This window comes from Pocillopora damicornis, chromosome 7, assembly GCF_964200805.1.
Source record: "Pocillopora damicornis chromosome 7, jaPocDami1.2, whole genome shotgun sequence".
Taxonomy (NCBI): Eukaryota; Metazoa; Cnidaria; class Anthozoa; order Scleractinia; family Pocilloporidae; genus Pocillopora; species Pocillopora damicornis.
Window position 1 is genome coordinate 3,220,001 of NC_142676.1, and position 16,410 is coordinate 3,236,410.

The window sequence follows — 16,410 nt, forward strand, 5'->3', positions numbered from 1 at the left end:
TGTGATTCCCTCTTCTTGTGGGATGTTTGTGTACAAGCTTGTTACATCCATTGATACTAAAATAGTATCATTTGACACTTGCGTTTTCTCTATAAAGTTGATGAAATCAGTCGTATCTTTGAGATACGATTTTTGCTTTTGAGCAATAGGCTGTAATAAATGATCCACAAAGGATGATATCCTTTCAGTTGATCCTTCGCAGCCCGATGTAATCGGTCTACCCACTGGCAAAGGTTTGTGGATTTTTGTTAAAGTGTAGAAAATCGGTAGTTTGAAAAATTGTAGTTTGTCATCGTAATAAATAATCTTTTCATCATAAGAGACTATTAGTGTCGTTTGTTTCACGATGTGGTCACTTCGAATGTGGATGGCGACGTTCGACTGCATACTGTCTGTCTGCTTCAGGCCACGAGGTGCATTATGCTGTTGGAATATTCCATAAGGACGGAAGTTGTGTTATGCAGAACACACCCAAGTGCTCTTCCTTCAAAAAACATGCGAAAGACGTTCCGGCCTAACGAGACAACCGAAAAAATGCTCGAGTGAATTGAAGAGTCACTGATGTGTAGAACAAAAAAAAACCTTATCTTTTAAGATTTTTGAATAAAGCTTTTTATTTATTACTGAATCGTTCTGAATCTAATCTTAACATTTAAATACATTTTCCGTGTTTTTCTTTGGTTTCAATAAACCAAAATGTAACCTCTGGCTTTAATGTGTTTATCTCCATTATCCGGTGCATGAGAAGCCTCGTTTCCACATGTGTTATTGTCATCAACGTGCCCTCCTGTACCAAACCCAATCCTGGAGTTGCAAGAGAAGCAGTTATCCTGATTGTTAGTAGCGATACCGATTCTCGCTTTGGAGTGATGAGGCTTGCCACACAGAACATTAAACCCTTCCTTGTTACAGTCAGACTGCAGGGAGGCCTCTGAGCCAATAAGTGTCTTCCACGAGTCACGACCCAACGAGGTGTTTCTGTATTTTCCGTCAGCGATCAATGAGTAAAGAGAGCTGGCCTTCGTATTGATTACAATGAATCTGATCTGTTCACCGATCTTCATACCGAGACAGATCTTGGAGAAGGATGTGTCCCAGTAAGTAGGCAACTTGGTCTCTTGTGAGTCGAATCCAGTCTCCCCTCCAGCAGTGTTGTATTCAGTTTTATTACTCCAGTAACCAGAATCATAGTGAAAGGTACTCTGGGAGAATAATTTATAATATGATATAAATTTATTACTGGTTTTCTAACTATCCACTGTACTATCCTGCTCGTTTTTAGACAATTTGAGACAATTCCTCCCTCGCAACCCATTTAACATATAGTATCTGTCCACTTAGTCAAAGAGATGTCAGCCGGAGACATTAAAAGAGAGCGGAAGTCGCCCTCGTTGTCAATAAGTCAGTCAACACCTGTGGAAAAATATCTCTCAAGTGGTCGATAATGGCACACAATCGATAAAAAATCGATTCTGCATGGTACCTTGTTGCCGTTAATTTTCATGACTGGCGTCCATCCTCCATGTCCGCATCCAAAATCTCCCATGTGACATAGAACTGTAGTTAGCTGTGAGCCCAGATGAAGAGAAACCAATTTACTCGTGTTTGATCTGTTAATATACAAGTGGAGTAGTTACATAAGTATTTGACTCTCTTATGATGCTAATCTTTATCATTTGTACTTATTAAACTTCCTGACTGATGTGTCGCCGAACTCTGTTTTTAAGTTCCAACGTGGCTGTAGCAAACTGGCCAACTCTGCGTCTCCAGTGTCACAGAAGAAAAGATTTTTGAAAAGATCTGTTTAAAAGAGCAAGCAGTGAAAGCCTCTTACTTGTTTGCCTCATATATTTCCTTGCATGATTTTACAGCTGAAAGATAGAGTGGGATGTTAGAGCCGCATGTATTCTATTGTTAAAAACGTACGGAAGAGGGAGACAGTGGGATATTTCAAACATATTCGTGAATTACCTTTTTTTCGCAAAATTCTCCAACGAAACTTTCTTTACAAAGACAGTCAATAGTGTTGGAGCTGAAATTCGGGATGCAGGTTCCTCCGTTTTGACACGGCGATGAAGAACATGGAGACTGAAAGAGAGGAAATGACCGTTGAGACCACCCAGTGAATGCTTGAACAGTACTTGCGATAGCTGTGAATATGCATACCTCGTCGAGAGCGAGTACTTTTGGATGTATTCACTTGTAAATGCCTTGCGTTAGAATTATAACACAATGGTTAAAGTGTTCTTACCCGCACAATGAAAAAATGATGCGAACTCCTGTTTTTGTGGTAGTTCCCAGCGTTTCTGTTTTTATCAGAAGACAGTAATTCGCACCAAAGTTTTCCGTCTGTTCCATGAGAGGTGGCCATGTTTAAAGAGAGGCACAAATTATTTCGGAGGCACGCCAGGGCACAATGAAACATGTCGAATATCGCCAACTTTCTGATCTGAGTAACGTTCAGATAATGGAACTCCTCTTCAAGAAAATAACTTTGTTCGGCTGCTCGGTCAGAAGGGCCCCAATCTTGGTCAGCACTTTTTATTCCTGGATCGAGGAGAATAAAATGGATTTTAACCAAACTGCTATTACAATACTTAAACTGAGACAAGAACTCTCTGCATATCTCTCCCTGGTGGATTCCACATCCGAATCGAGGCAAACGATTACTATTCTCTTTTGAAATTGTTATTTAACACGATGACAACCACTACCCATGTTATAATATAAAAGTGAAGATATGATCCGCTCAGGTGAGCTGCATGTGATGAAAGAAATTGCCAAAAAGGAGCTTGAGAAAAATTCGGGTTTCGACACCTTTTAAATGTTGACATATTTATATAATTGTGTGAATTCTCAAAGCTCGATTTGAAATTGGGCCAAAAGTTCTTCTGAAACATTTTACTTCCTAATATAAATGTATTTCCACAGCCCCAATAGATATTTGTATGTATAATTTTGTGAAAACTGGAACTCTAAGTTTGAATTAAGTTGGAGACAAATTCTTCTTCAAAGGCGATGATGAAATATCTCGAATCATCTCTATATTAAAAAAAAAGGTAACAAAACAACAACAAAAAAACTTAAAGCTCATAATTATTACAACTTCAAGTTAATAAATTGGGTAAGTAGCCATTGTTTGTTTTTACAGGAAACTCTTTGAAGACTTTGAAAGGTTTTAAAAATGTGGTACGACAAAAACTTAGATAAATACAACAAATCGACAGAACCTTTCTTATTTGACTTACAGCAATTTCAGGCACTTCGATTATGAAAAAAGGGCTTTTAGTTTGTTTTGACTAAGTAGCAGATTTGTCACTTGTTTCCCTCGGAAAATACGGCTTGAAAGCACTTAGTTGGAACCATAATAATTGCTACAAGGAGTGCATGTGGCTAAAACCGGTTTTGTTTAGTTTCTAAATGTTGAGAGCTTGAGAAAGCGACTGTAAATTAGCTGAAAGGGAGAAGAGTTATTCTGAAATATCGTAGGTTTTGAATTATCGGCGAGGATTTAAAAAATCGGGGGTAAACTTTCAGCCATATTAGAAAAAAGCTTTAGTTTCATTTTCGCAACTTCAGCTTCCCGCACCAGTTCAGTAAAAAAAGGGATAGAAATTCTCGATAAGGTTGTTGAAATACTTTAGTTTATAATGACTGTAAATATATGGAAATCATGTATGTGCACTGCGGTAGAAAAACGAATATAAGTGATCTTCGTAGTTATGAACACTACTGAACTAGTATTTGAAATAAGGCCTAAAGGTTTATTTGGATCCAACAGAATGACCAGCTCCTAGTTGGCTTGTAAGCTCAGTTGGTAGAGCGCTGCACCGGTATCACAGAGGTCATGGGTTTAAATCCCGTGGGGGCCTGATTTTTTTTCAGGCCGTATTTCAACTACTAGTTTAGTAGTTAGTTTTAGCAAGAAAACAATAATATAAAAAATCATTAACTTCTTTGTCTAAGAAACAAGTTTACCCCCAGGACTTATGCCTCAATTTATAAAATGTCTGCTATTCTTGGAAAAATTCTGAAGTTAATAACTCAGCAGGTTTAGCCACTATTGCTAAAAAAAACTAGAATATTATATAGAGAATAAAGACAGTCTAACCTGAGAAAGATTTGGCTGCAAGAGATGTCAGGAAGAACAAATGGAAAATTGCGGACATGATGGCTTCTGCGCGATCGAATGATCCGCGGTCATCTGCTAGGAGTGAGTCTGACACTGTAAAGTGAAGTGAGTTTTTAGTTCTGTTTGTGGAAAAGGATTAGCCTGTGTGTCATACGTGGGTTAATTAATATGATGTTGGGCTGCTCGTGTCCTGATCCAATGGCTTGGTACACTTGGTAAGTGTCTCTAAACGATATTGTCCTAATTTCGAGGTTTTTTGTTTGTTTCAATAAAAAATCTGTCAGCAAGCAGAGTTAGATAAGTGCGACCTTTAATTTGCAAACTTAAGAAAGATTGCTTCATTTACTTGCTCGTGTGATCCGGGAGATCACAAATCTACATAAAATCGCCCTTGATTTTGGAGTCTCAGAGACAAATTGCGTTAGAACGAATTAACATATTATCCAATTTTTCGCAAGTCAAATATTGGCAATAATTTCGCGTTTTCCAAATTTTGGCCGTGGTCGCGTCGAACTGAAATCCCTTGACCAAAAGTCCACTGATTGATCCATATGTCAATCCCAAACCCATCTTGCTCTAGAAGATATTGAAAAAAGTCTCGCGCGAATTGCTACACAAGAACGGATCCTTTTTTCCTCCTGACCTTTAATTTATGCGTTGTGGTTAACGCTTGCGTTACATTTGATGGCTTCCATACTTGCGATGGGAGGAGAATTTCTTGTTGAAGCTATTTGTTCTCCAAATTGCTGCCAGTATAACTGTCCTTAGAGTACAAACACAGACATTTGAGTAAAAGTGGAGCTCAAATTCGTTTCCCTCAAAAGAAAAAGGGTCAGATGAAAGAAGAAAATCCTGCCATCGCACGCCAAATGCAAGCGGACTAAAGTATTTTTTTCCTAAAGAAATTTTATCCAGAGATATCTTGCATAACATTACAGCTTAGCGGTTAAAAAACAAGATTGTTTGTTTTGCTAAAATTTGGAAACCTATAAGGCAGGACGTCGGGTCCTTTGAAAATTTTGCAACCATGTTATACGGTCGTCAGAAGCCTCAATCGTCTGTGCTGCAGGCTGCATTTAAAAGTCTTGATCAGGGAAAAATTGCCAAAGACGAAATTTCACAAATACACGTTCTATAAAAATTGTGAAAAAAGTTAAGATAAAAATTAATTTCCCTGAGATTTTCCTTGACATCGGTGCCGTTGACAAGTTTTATTTTCTAATGTATCAGCGGACGATTTGAGTCTCCCTGTCTCGCAATATTCAGATATCAAGCCTTTTTTTTACAGGCACATTCAAAAGTGGTATCTGTTCAGCTACCACCGTTGTGGCACGGAAAGGGAATATTATTTTTAATTTACCGCAGAACTTTTAAATTTATCATGGGGAAAACTTTTCTTCATAATAAGGCCCGATAAGAAAGTTTTATGAAAGTTTCGAGTGCAATATGGTGTTGGTTAGCACGAGTAAAATTTTTTAAAGATAACACAATTGCATCAGCCTGTAGGGCGAGTGCAATTTGAGGTCTTTAAAAAAATTTACAAGTGCTTATGTACACCAAATTCCAGTACAAATCATGTTATTAAATATTAATAATTTACACGTAAAAGCATCACAGAAGGTCAAAACAGATGGAATTTTGACAGTGCGCTCTATTAATAATTTGCACTCGTGTTACAAGTTTGCATTCGTATTACATGAAAAATGTATTAGTTTTTTGCCAACTAGAAGCGCTTAATTATCTTATGTATACTAGAAATGGCATAATTACAGTGCGTGTTGTAAAAAGTCAAGTCAGTGTCACTAACCTAACAAGCCCCACCTGAATAGAAACGTACTGCGAGCTCTTATTTCTTGAAATTCCTCAGGAAATCTATATTTATGGGAAGACAGTTACTCACACACACTTCCCAGTTTACAGACCATCAGAAAGTGTCTTTAAAGCATGAATATACGCATTCTTAGTCGCCGAAAACCACGAACGTTCCACTTTTAGACGCAGTGAGATATTAATATTCATCTATTACTAAAATACTTTGTTTAAAAGTCTAGGATGAAAAGGGTAACTTGTTTTCCAAATCAGGCGCTTCTGCAAAGAAGCAAATATGCGTTATATTAAAAGAAATTAGACAAACATTTTTTTTAGTGTTGTCCAAATTTTCAGGGTCACCTGTCTTTCGACGTCGGCTTCAAAACAACATAAAGGTATAGTGATCTCAATATTGGCAACTCTTAAGGCTTCTTAAACTTTGATTTATGTCTCGGGTAATTATCGTTTAAACTGGCCATTTAAGATAATTTAGAACCGCGACACCTTTCTCTCGTTTGAAACTTTTAGGAAATTTGTCACTTTTTTATTTCATGATGTCAGTTGCAAAAGGCCATTCAAGGAAGTTTTAATGAGGATATCAAGAGATAACCGGAGATGAAAAATGGTGTGTAATTGCTTCCTTTCTGCTGACAGCTAACCCGTAATTTTATCAAAATCTCTGAATAAGGAGCTTTCAGCCCCACGATTTAACATGTATATTCATTTTTCAAATTCGCGGATCGTAAAAGAGATTATTCATTTAAACGACTGTGTAGGTGGGTGCATCATTTTTTGCGTTTGGCAGGGCGTGAACTGAAAACATTCCATTGCTACTCCACGTCGCATAATTGCGGTAAAAATTTATGGTAAAAAAGATTGGGTTTTGTCATCGTAGTAAATAATCTTTTCATCATAAGACACTATAATATTATGGTTTGTATCACGATGTGGTCACTTCGGATGTGGATGGCGACGTTCGACTGCATACTGTTAGTCTTCTTTAGGTGATGAGGTCGATTGAGTACGCGTCACCTATATGCTGTTGTGCAATATGTCGTGTGGCATATGCTGTTGGAAAATTCAATAGGGACGAAAGTCGTGTCATGCAGATATCTTTACAAGACATACAAATGGTGAAGATTCATGATAGACATCTACATTATCGAAATGTATCGGCGAACGATTTGAATCTTTGCTGACAAGTGCTCTTCCTTCAAAAAATGTGCGAAAGACGTTCCAGCCTTACGAGACAACCGAAAAAAGGCTCGAGTAAATTGAAGAGTCACTGATGTGTAGAACAAAAAAAACTCATCTTTTAAGATTTTTGAATAAACCTTTTTATTTATTACTGAATCGTTTTGAATTTAATCTTAACAATTTAATGAACTTTCCGTGCTTTTCCTTTGGTTTCAGTAAACCAAAATGTAACCCATGGCTTTAATGTGTTTATCTCCATTATCCGGTTCACGAGTAGCCTCGTTTCCACAGGTGTTATAGCGATCATATAGTCCTCCTGTACCAAATCCAATCCTGGAGTCGCAAGAGAGGCAGTCATCCTGGTTGTTAGAAGCGATGCCGATTCTTGCTTTGGAGTTATAAGACTCACTACAGATCATATTGAACCCTTCCCTGTTACAGTAAACCTGCAACGAGGCCTCTGAGCCAATAAGCTTCTTCCACGTGTCACGACCCAATGAGGTGCTTCGGTTTTTCCCGTCAGCGATCAGTGAGTAAAGAGAGTTAGCTGTCATGTTGATTACAATGAACCTGATCTGTCCGCCGATCTTCATGCTGAGACAGATCTTTGAGAAGGATGTGTCCCAGTAAGTAGGCAACTTGGTCTCTTGTGAATCGAATCCAGTCTCCCCTCCAGCAATGTTGTATTCAATTTTATTACTCCAGTAACCAGAATCGTAGTGAAAGGTATTCTGGGAGAATAGTTTATAATATGATAAAAAGTTATTACTGGTTTTTTTTTTTCCTCGTATTATCCTTAAGACAGATTGTGACGATCATAAATTTAGCTGTTTATCTTCGCTAGGATTTACTTGGCAATGAGGGGAAGCTAATGATCATGAAATATGTATGACTGGGTGAAATGACGTTTGGCATTATTTCGTCATCAATATTCATGCAGAGTCAATTGGAGCCAATTTGGGTAACGGTCATTATTTATCTCTTGGGCTCTTTTGTGCTATAATAATCCCCTTTCATTGGCAGTCAAATTTATATGGTCCTCCCCTTTATACTCCGTTAGTGACAACTCATCCCCCAAAAATCATACGACCTAATCGTTCACGTCGTCGATGAATACCTCCTAGTGAAAGATCATGTTATTTAATCGATAGAAGATCGATTCCACATGGTACCTTGTTGCCGTTAATCTTCATAACTGGCGTCCATCCTCCATCTCCGCATCCAAAATCTCCCATGTGGCAAAGAACTGTCGTTGGCTGTGAGCCCAGATGAAGAGTAACCAGTTTACTCACGTTTGATCTGTTAATATACAAGAGGAGTAGATACATAAGTAACTGACTCTCTTATGATGCCAATCTTTATCATTTGTACTTATTAAACTTCCTGACTGATACGTCGCCGAGCTTCGTTCTTAAGATCCAACGTGGTTTTAACCAGCTGGCCACCTCTGCGTCTCCAGTGTCACAGAAGATAGGATTTTAGAAAAGATCTGTTCAAATGAGCAAAGTATTGAAAGCCTCTTACTTGTTTGCTTCATACACTTCCTTGCATGATTGTAGAACTGAAATATAGAGCCTGATGTTAGAGCCGGATGTTTTCTATTGTTAAAAAAGTACGGAGAGGATATATCAAACGTATTCACGAGTTACCTTTTTCGCAGAATTCTCCGACGAAACTTTCTTTACAAAGACAATCAAAAGTGTTGGAGCTGAAATTCGGGATGCAGGTTCCTCCGTTTTGACACGGCGATGAAGAACAGGGAGACTAAAAGAGAGGAAATGACTGTTTAGACTAGTGAACACTTGAACAGTACTTGCGATAGCTGTGAATAGGCAAACCTCGTCGAGAGCGAGTACGTTTACATGCTTTCCCTGGTAAATGCCTTGCATTAGAATTTTGCCTCAATCATTAAAGTGTTCTTACCCGCAGAATGGAAAAATGATGCGAACTCGTGTTTTTGTGGTAGTTCCCAGCGTTTCTGTTCTTATCAGAAGACAACAATTCGCACCAAAGTTTTCCGTCTGTTCCATGAGAGGTGGCCATGTTTAAAGAGAGGCACAAATTATTTCTGAGGCACGCCAGGGTGCAATGAAACATGTCGAATATCGTCAACTTTCCGACCTGAGTAACGTCCAGATAATGGAACTCCTCTTTAAGAAAATAGCCTTGTTGAGCTGTTTGGTCAGAAGGGCCCCAATCTTGTTTAGCACTTTTTGTTCCTGGGTTGAGGAGAATAAAATGGATGTTAATAAGATTGCTATTACAATACTTAAACTGAGACAAGAACTCTCTGCATATCTCTCCCTGGTGGAGTAAGGCTTCTTGCAGCATTTGACATTTGATAAATGTGTTCAATTGTAACGCTATGCCCTTTTCTGTCTCCGAGAACGGAGTCAGAAAAGGCAGCAATCTCCGATGCAATCGTTTTTTGATTCTCAAATGAATAAAACTCCACATCCGAATCGAGGCAAACGATTACTATTCTCATTTGAAATTGTGATTTAACACGATGACAGCCACAACCCATGTTATAATATAAAAGTGAAGATATGATCCGCTCAGTTGAGTTGCATGTGATGAAAGAAATTGCCAAAAAGGAGCCTGAGAAAAATCCGGGTTTCGACACCTTTCAAAAGTTGACATATTTATATAATTGTGTGAATTCTCAAAGCTCTCCGCTTGTTCCTCCCTGGTGGAATAAGGCCTCTTGCTGCATTTGACATTTGATAAATGTATTCGATTATAAAGCTATGCCCTTTTCTGACTCCGAGAGTCTGAGCCTAATCTTTGATACAATCGTCATCAAATTCTCAAAAATAAAGAAGAAGATCCACATCCGAATCGACCACGTCGTGAGACAAACGATTATAATTCTCTTTGAAAAGTGTTATTTACCACGGTGACAAACCAAAACCTATAGTTTACGATATAAAAGTGAATATGTGATCCTCCAAGGTGAGCTGTGATGAAAGAAATTGCCGTCATCATCATTCATTCTGTTCTTTAATTTGACCTCTGAACGTTTTGGAAAGAAAGCGTGGATATCAATAATCAACGCTAAAAATATCTATTCCGCCTTATTAACATAAATGTGAAAAAAATAATTCCCAATTTCAATTTCCCATTTATTTTTCCATTCCGCATTCCCCAATTCTGCTTTTAGTAACATTTCTTCGACGCCTTTCAAAATATAACGTCCTTCATATGTTTGTGTCAGTTCTCAAAATTCGATTTGAAATTGGGTCAAAATTTCTTCTGAAACATCTTACGCCCTAAGATAAATGTATTTTTACAGCCCAAATATATATATTTGTTGGTACAATTTTTTGAAAACTGGAACTCTGAGTTTGAATAACGTTGGAGAAAAATTCCTCTTCATAGGCGATGATGAAATATTTGCAGAAAAGGTAACAAAAAAATAAAATAGCTTAAATCCAATAACTGATACAACTTCGAGTTGACAAATTATCATTTATAGCCCATTCAGCCAAACCGCATAACGGCCAATAAACCGTTGTTTGTTTTTATCAGGTAACTCATCTCCCTTTGAAGACTTTGAAAGGTTTTACCAATGTGCTACGACAAAACTCAGACAAATACAACAAATCGATAGAACCTTTCTTTTTTGGCTTACAGCAATTTTAGACACTTAGTTATGTAAAAACGGGCCTTAAGTTTGTTGTGACTTAATGGCAGACTTGTCACTTGTTCCCTTATAAAATACGGCTTGAAAGTACTTAGTCGGGACCTTGATAATTGCTACAAGGAGTGCATGTGGCTAAAACCGGTTTTGTTTGGTTTTTAAAAATTCAAAGTTTTAAAAAGCGATTGTAAATTATCTGAAAAAGAGAAGGGTTATTCTGAAATATCGATGGTTTCGAATTATCGGCGAGGATTTGAAAAATCGGGGGTAACATTTGGGCCAGACAACCATTCTTTTGTTTGTTTCGGGTCCTTTTCTTGCTTCGCACATTTTTTCATGGCATCTATTTTGGTCAGCTGTTTGAGTTAAAGTTTTGTCATGAGCACTGATCACTTCGGCTCATTTGAACTTTAAAAGCAACACAATTGTGCTGTCTCCATCTCATACTTTATCCACTTATTAAAATATTTTTTACGCTATCTCTTCGTTCCTTTATCCTTTCAGCTCCTTTTCTTCTTTCTGCCAGTCTCGGCAAGACGAAGATAATAATCATAAAAAGATTCATTAACTTCTTTGCCTAAGAAACACGTTTACCTCCAGGACTTGTGCCTTGATTTATAGTGTCTGCTTTTCTAAATTCTGAAGCTGATAACTCAACAGGTTTAGCGAAAATTGCTAAAAAAAACTAGAATATCATAGAGGGAATAAAGACAATCTAACCTGAAAAAAATTTGGCTGCAAGAGATGTAAGGAAGAGCAAGTGGAAAATTGTGGACATAATGGCTTCTGCGTGCGAGCGAACGATCCGCGGTCATCCGCTGGGAGTGAGTCTGACTCTGTAAAGTGAAGTGGGTTTTTAGTTCTGCTTGTGACGTAGGATTTTTCTTGTGTCACCTGTCATTCGTGAGGTAATTTATATGATATTGGGCCGCTCGTGTCTTGATCCAATGGCTTGGTACACTCAGTAAATGTCATTAATGGAACGACACTGTCCTAATTTCGAGCTTTCCTTGTTTGTTAAATTAAAACTCTGTCGGCAAGTGGCGTAAAACAAGTGTGACCTCCGAACTGAAAAACTCGAGAAGGATGGTTTTTTTCATTAACTTGCTTATGTGATCCGGCCGGGAGATCACAAATGTAATGAAATCCGCCCTTAGGGTTGGGTCGCATTAGAGCGAATTCAAATACTTGTTAATTTTTCGCTAGCCAAAAATTGGCTAAAATTTTGCAATTTCCAATTTTTGGCATCGGTTGCATCAAACTAGTATTCTCTGACCAAAACTTTATTGATTGACACATGTCAATCACAAACCGATCTCCCTCTGTTGAAAGATAAAGAAAAATCATTGCTGGAATTTCTGTGCAAGATAGATCGTTGTCAAATGATTATCTTTGTGGCTTCCGTGTTTTTGTGGAATTTTGAATGTGAATAAAGGTAGACAGACCGGCACGGGCTCACCATGTGGCTTTTGTGGTCGCGTTGCACTATTGCCCTTAAATTAAATTTTTGTTCTCACAAGCATGTCTTTAAGGGATTTTCCCGTTTTGTAGCAGATGATCGGAGGTTTTGTAAAAATTGTTTTCAGTAAGGGCTGATTATGTATTAGAGTCCAATGTTCCATCAATATTTGTTTCAAATTTTTAACTGCCGGGTGATACGTTGTGACAAAAGGCAACAAACATTCGTGACCTTTTGGCTTTTGTGTACGTGAAAGAGCCGATTGTCTAGAGGCGAAGTTGACCTCTGACAGAGACCTCTCTATAATGTTTTCTGGGTACCCTCTTGCTTTGAGGCCTTGTTTAAATTTCAAAAGGCCCTCTTCAAATTTTCCTTTTGAAGAGTTAGTTTTAGGCAATCTTATTGCTTCACCTTTAATGAAACCATATTTTACGATGAGGCGAAAGGCGCAAATTGGTAGGTCTCGGTGGGCTTATAATGAGTTTTGATCTCCAAAATGGAATCTTTCCTCTTTACACGCTGTAGTATCGAGAAAAGTGATTTAGCTCTCTGATATTTCGGCCATTAATTTGATAGTAGGTCGCAAATAGTTAGCTCGTTTAATAAACCTATCTAACTTTTTCTGTCGCATGAGAATAAAGGTAAAGACAGACCGGCACGGACTCGCCATGTGGCTTTTGTGGTTGCGTCCCATTATCTTCTTCAAATTATCTAGAAAATCTATAGAAAAACTTGAGAAATATTTGGCAAAGCGGACTTGTCCAATCTCTTTGCAATATTCTTTTGATAAATAGATTGGGAATGGTTGTTTTTCTTCGTACCCAAATACATTAACATTAATGTTGTTCTGTTTTCCGATTCTGATATACTGTTTTACGGATGCTGGAAATTCAATTTCTGAGTAATCCAACTTGTCAGGATACTGATTATCGGTTTTTTTTATTCTTTGGAGGTGTTTTTCTTGAGGCTTTAAATGTCTGACATGACACCATCTGAAATATTCATTGTCATTATTTTAAAGGTTCCTCAATTCAGAAGGTAGTTGGCTGGGCGATGATCCTTTCAGAGGGTTGTATTGAAAAATGTTTGCATAATAACTGTCAGTTGATTTTATAGTCCAACCAGAGCCTTCTGATATCCAAGTAACAATCTTATTTTGAATCTCTTGACTTGAAATTAACAAATCCTCATCAATATCTTTGGTGTTGATTACTGTTTTAGTTTTGCTCTTGAAGAATACTGTTTTGATAATTATACTATCTCCAGTATACTTTTCAAATATGACACTCAAAGTCTCAACATATTTTAGATCTTTCATTTTATCCAACTGTTTCATGAGGTTAAATTGAATAGCTTTTCTTTTGTCCACACGTTGCTTTAATGGATCTTAATCAATCTCAAATGATTTGGTGTGTCCTTTCAGACTCTGTTTGGTCTATTTTGGTTCTTGGTGTTGGAACTGGTCTATCTACAATCTCCCTCTTTTTCTTTGGTGTTGGAACTGGTTTGTACCCATCTCTAAACTCAAGTGGTGGAGAGATGATGTTATCTTTATACTCCTGTACCATTTGTTTAACACTCCCTCGCGGTTTCGGGATTGGTCTTTTTGTTGTAGAAAATAGTTTGTCATCTGCGGTTATGTCACTATCCCTCACCATTTGTTTAATGCTTGGTTTGGGAGTTGATTCTACACTCTGTTTTAGCAGTTTGATAAATTTTGATTTACTGAGCTTTTTGAGATCAGCCTTATAATGTTTTTCATTCATTTTCATTATACTATACCTATACATAGATCTTAAAATGTTTCAAATGTTTAGTACGTTTAAATAAGTTGAAATAACCAGTTTGTGGACAATTCAAAATAAAAAAGGTGTTTAATCACCAGTGTTGCGTTGATGCCTCTTGCTTTTTATATGTTTCCATTTGCCAGCCAATGAATAATTATGACTGTTTTTAAAAACATCACAATACCATTATTTGGAACTTCGGTTAGCGTCTTTTCGTTCTTCAAAAAGTGAAAAGTGAACACGAATGGGCTTATAGAAAACTGTTTCACGGCACATTGAGGGCGGAGACATGGACAGAATGACAGGGTCAAAACACTCCTTTGCATAGCAACCCTGAGAGACAGAAAACGATTTGTTTGTTTGTTTGTTTTTTTCAAATCCAATTTTTTTATTTTTGTAAAATACAAACAGTGGATATTCGAAAAATTTCATTTTCAAGGAAAACTTTGAACCAGAAAAAAAGGCCTTATCCTGGAAAATTTGTCTGGTTTTGTATCTCTATCACAGCACCAGTGAATGGGTAAATGCTAACTGTGTTTTTCAAATTTGAAGATGTATATTTCAATAGGCCATTTTACAGTTGTGTACTTAGTTGCCAAGCCTTTGATTTGGAGTGAGGCTGAAGGTGACCTTGTTGTGATAGAGACCAGTTACTAGTTAGCATAATGACAAAGTAATTTGCATTCGAAAAACAGCAAGGTTTGTATCATGACAAGGTCACCCTTGGCCTTATTCCTGTTCAAAGGCTTGGCAACCAAGCACACAATTGTAAAATGGACTATTAAGAACGATTTGAAAGCGCGTATTATAAAGATTGCTTGATTCTCGAAAAGTCCAATTGACTCTTACTCGGAGAAAAGCTCCCATCATCACTTCCCAAAAGTGGGTAGGCGAACCTTGCTGCCGTGCGGGGACTTTGCTCGTTTGTTCTTAAATATGGATTTTACTACAATTAAACGAGGTCTAGATTGTTGTCTTAAAATAAAATGGCATTGCAGAATATTAAAAAACAGAAAAAAAATGTGAACTTTTGCTTCAAAACCAGTGTTCCTGCAAGGAAACAGGAAATATCAATCAAAACAGTGTTGCATACTTACTGTATGATTCTTCAAATTCTGCGCTACAACATTTTGAACCATACCACTGGCTATGTCCAGGAGATGATATCTTGTGTGTATTTTCATTACAACACCGATGGCTGCTATCAGTTCTCTCTGAGCTCCAAGACATAATTTAATTGCAGACGATTTAAAAGCTTGTAATTAAACGAATGTTTAATTTGCGTATAGGCAAAAGAAATCTTACCTCTTGGAGAAGACATCCCATCATTATATCCCAAAAGAGACAACGGTACTCCGAATAACATGACGAAACAACGGCATATGAAACGATGAAACATTACGGTGCTCACCAGATCTGATGTGGTTTGACTCAGTTGTCAGTTGCCTGGGTGGAAGAACCGTGCTACTGTGGTAAGCTTTGTTCTTCTCTCCCTTTTTTGGATATCAATGCAGTTTATTGAGATCTTGTTTATCTTTTACATCGATTGAAATGCTCATTTTATTCCTGCGGACCTCGGCAGAATATTAACGTTTTCGGAATTTCAGAAAGCGAGGTGTTCGGTTCTTATTATTGCCCAACAGGAAAACGCTTATTACTGCCATTTACCAGGCGTGCTTTATGTGCAGTTATGATCTATTCCTTTCAACCAATATACTCAGCATCACGCCTCAAAATTTAAATTTTTGCCGTGTTGAAATTAAGCTTGTGAATGAAGTGCTCTTGTACTTGTCATTCTACTTATTTGAAAAAACAAAAACTTTCTTTCCGTCCTAAAATGTGATCCCGAGCTAAGAAAACAAACCGACTGTACGTTCAAGTCTTTTTTCGTGAATTTTTAACATCAAAAAAAATTATCAACAAGATCCAGAAATTAGAATTTGTCTTTCTCCTTCATATCAATTAAATTTGTTTGGCTCTTAAGGTTCAGAAATATGGAAAGAAAACGTCATTCTGAGCTGAGAAAAATCGCTTTGAGTTGAGTTCCTAATAGACTAATAGAAAGTAAACGATTGTATTCTCTTGTCGAAAGGTGAAACAGCTTTTTTTTTTTTTTTTTTTTTTTTTTTTTTTTCTTAAGATAGAAGGAATTTGATATCTGAATTGAAAACTGTGATAACTTTTTAAAATTTGTTTTATGTCTCTGGCAGTTACCGTTTAAACTGGCTGCACCGTGTCATTTAGAGTTGAGACAAATGAATCACAATGTCAACCTCAAGGGAAACTGTCACTTTTTCATTTTCAGTTACAAAAAACCACTCAAGGAAGATTTAAATTAAGATATCAAAAGGTTATCGGATATGAAAAAATTGTTTGCAATTGC

At 37.3% G+C, this 16,410-nt stretch overlaps 3 protein-coding genes across 3 annotated transcripts in view; all 3 read right to left on the reverse strand.

The window, feature by feature from the left end:
* Window positions 1-66, reverse strand: part of LOC149042069 (uncharacterized) — a 1,034-nt gene extending 968 nt beyond the window's left edge. Inside the window, exon 1 of the mRNA XM_089211472.1 lies at window positions 1-66. This exon is cut by the window's left edge and continues 968 nt beyond it. Within this exon, the coding sequence (XP_089067598.1) occupies window positions 1-51 (51 nt within the window). The 5' untranslated portion in view covers window positions 52-66.
* Window positions 67-588: 522 nt separating this feature from the next.
* Window positions 589-4,250, reverse strand: LOC149042070 (uncharacterized). The gene is made up of 6 exons (XM_089211468.1): window positions 4,112-4,250; window positions 2,252-2,547; window positions 1,973-2,088; window positions 1,835-1,873; window positions 1,484-1,610; window positions 589-1,202 (listed from the first exon to the last, which is right to left on the reverse strand). Exons 1-6 carry the CDS (start codon window positions 4,167-4,169, stop codon window positions 684-686), a joined length of 1,155 nt encoding a protein of 384 aa, XP_089067594.1. The 5' UTR covers window positions 4,170-4,250; the 3' UTR covers window positions 589-683.
* Window positions 4,251-7,254: 3,004 nt separating this feature from the next.
* Window positions 7,255-11,688, reverse strand: LOC113683290 (uncharacterized). The gene is made up of 6 exons (XM_089211469.1): window positions 11,502-11,688; window positions 9,062-9,357; window positions 8,788-8,902; window positions 8,663-8,699; window positions 8,311-8,437; window positions 7,255-7,869 (listed from the first exon to the last, which is right to left on the reverse strand). Exons 1-6 carry the CDS (start codon window positions 11,557-11,559, stop codon window positions 7,351-7,353), a joined length of 1,152 nt encoding a protein of 383 aa, XP_089067595.1. The 5' UTR covers window positions 11,560-11,688; the 3' UTR covers window positions 7,255-7,350.
* Window positions 11,689-16,410: the final 4,722 nt, after the last annotated feature.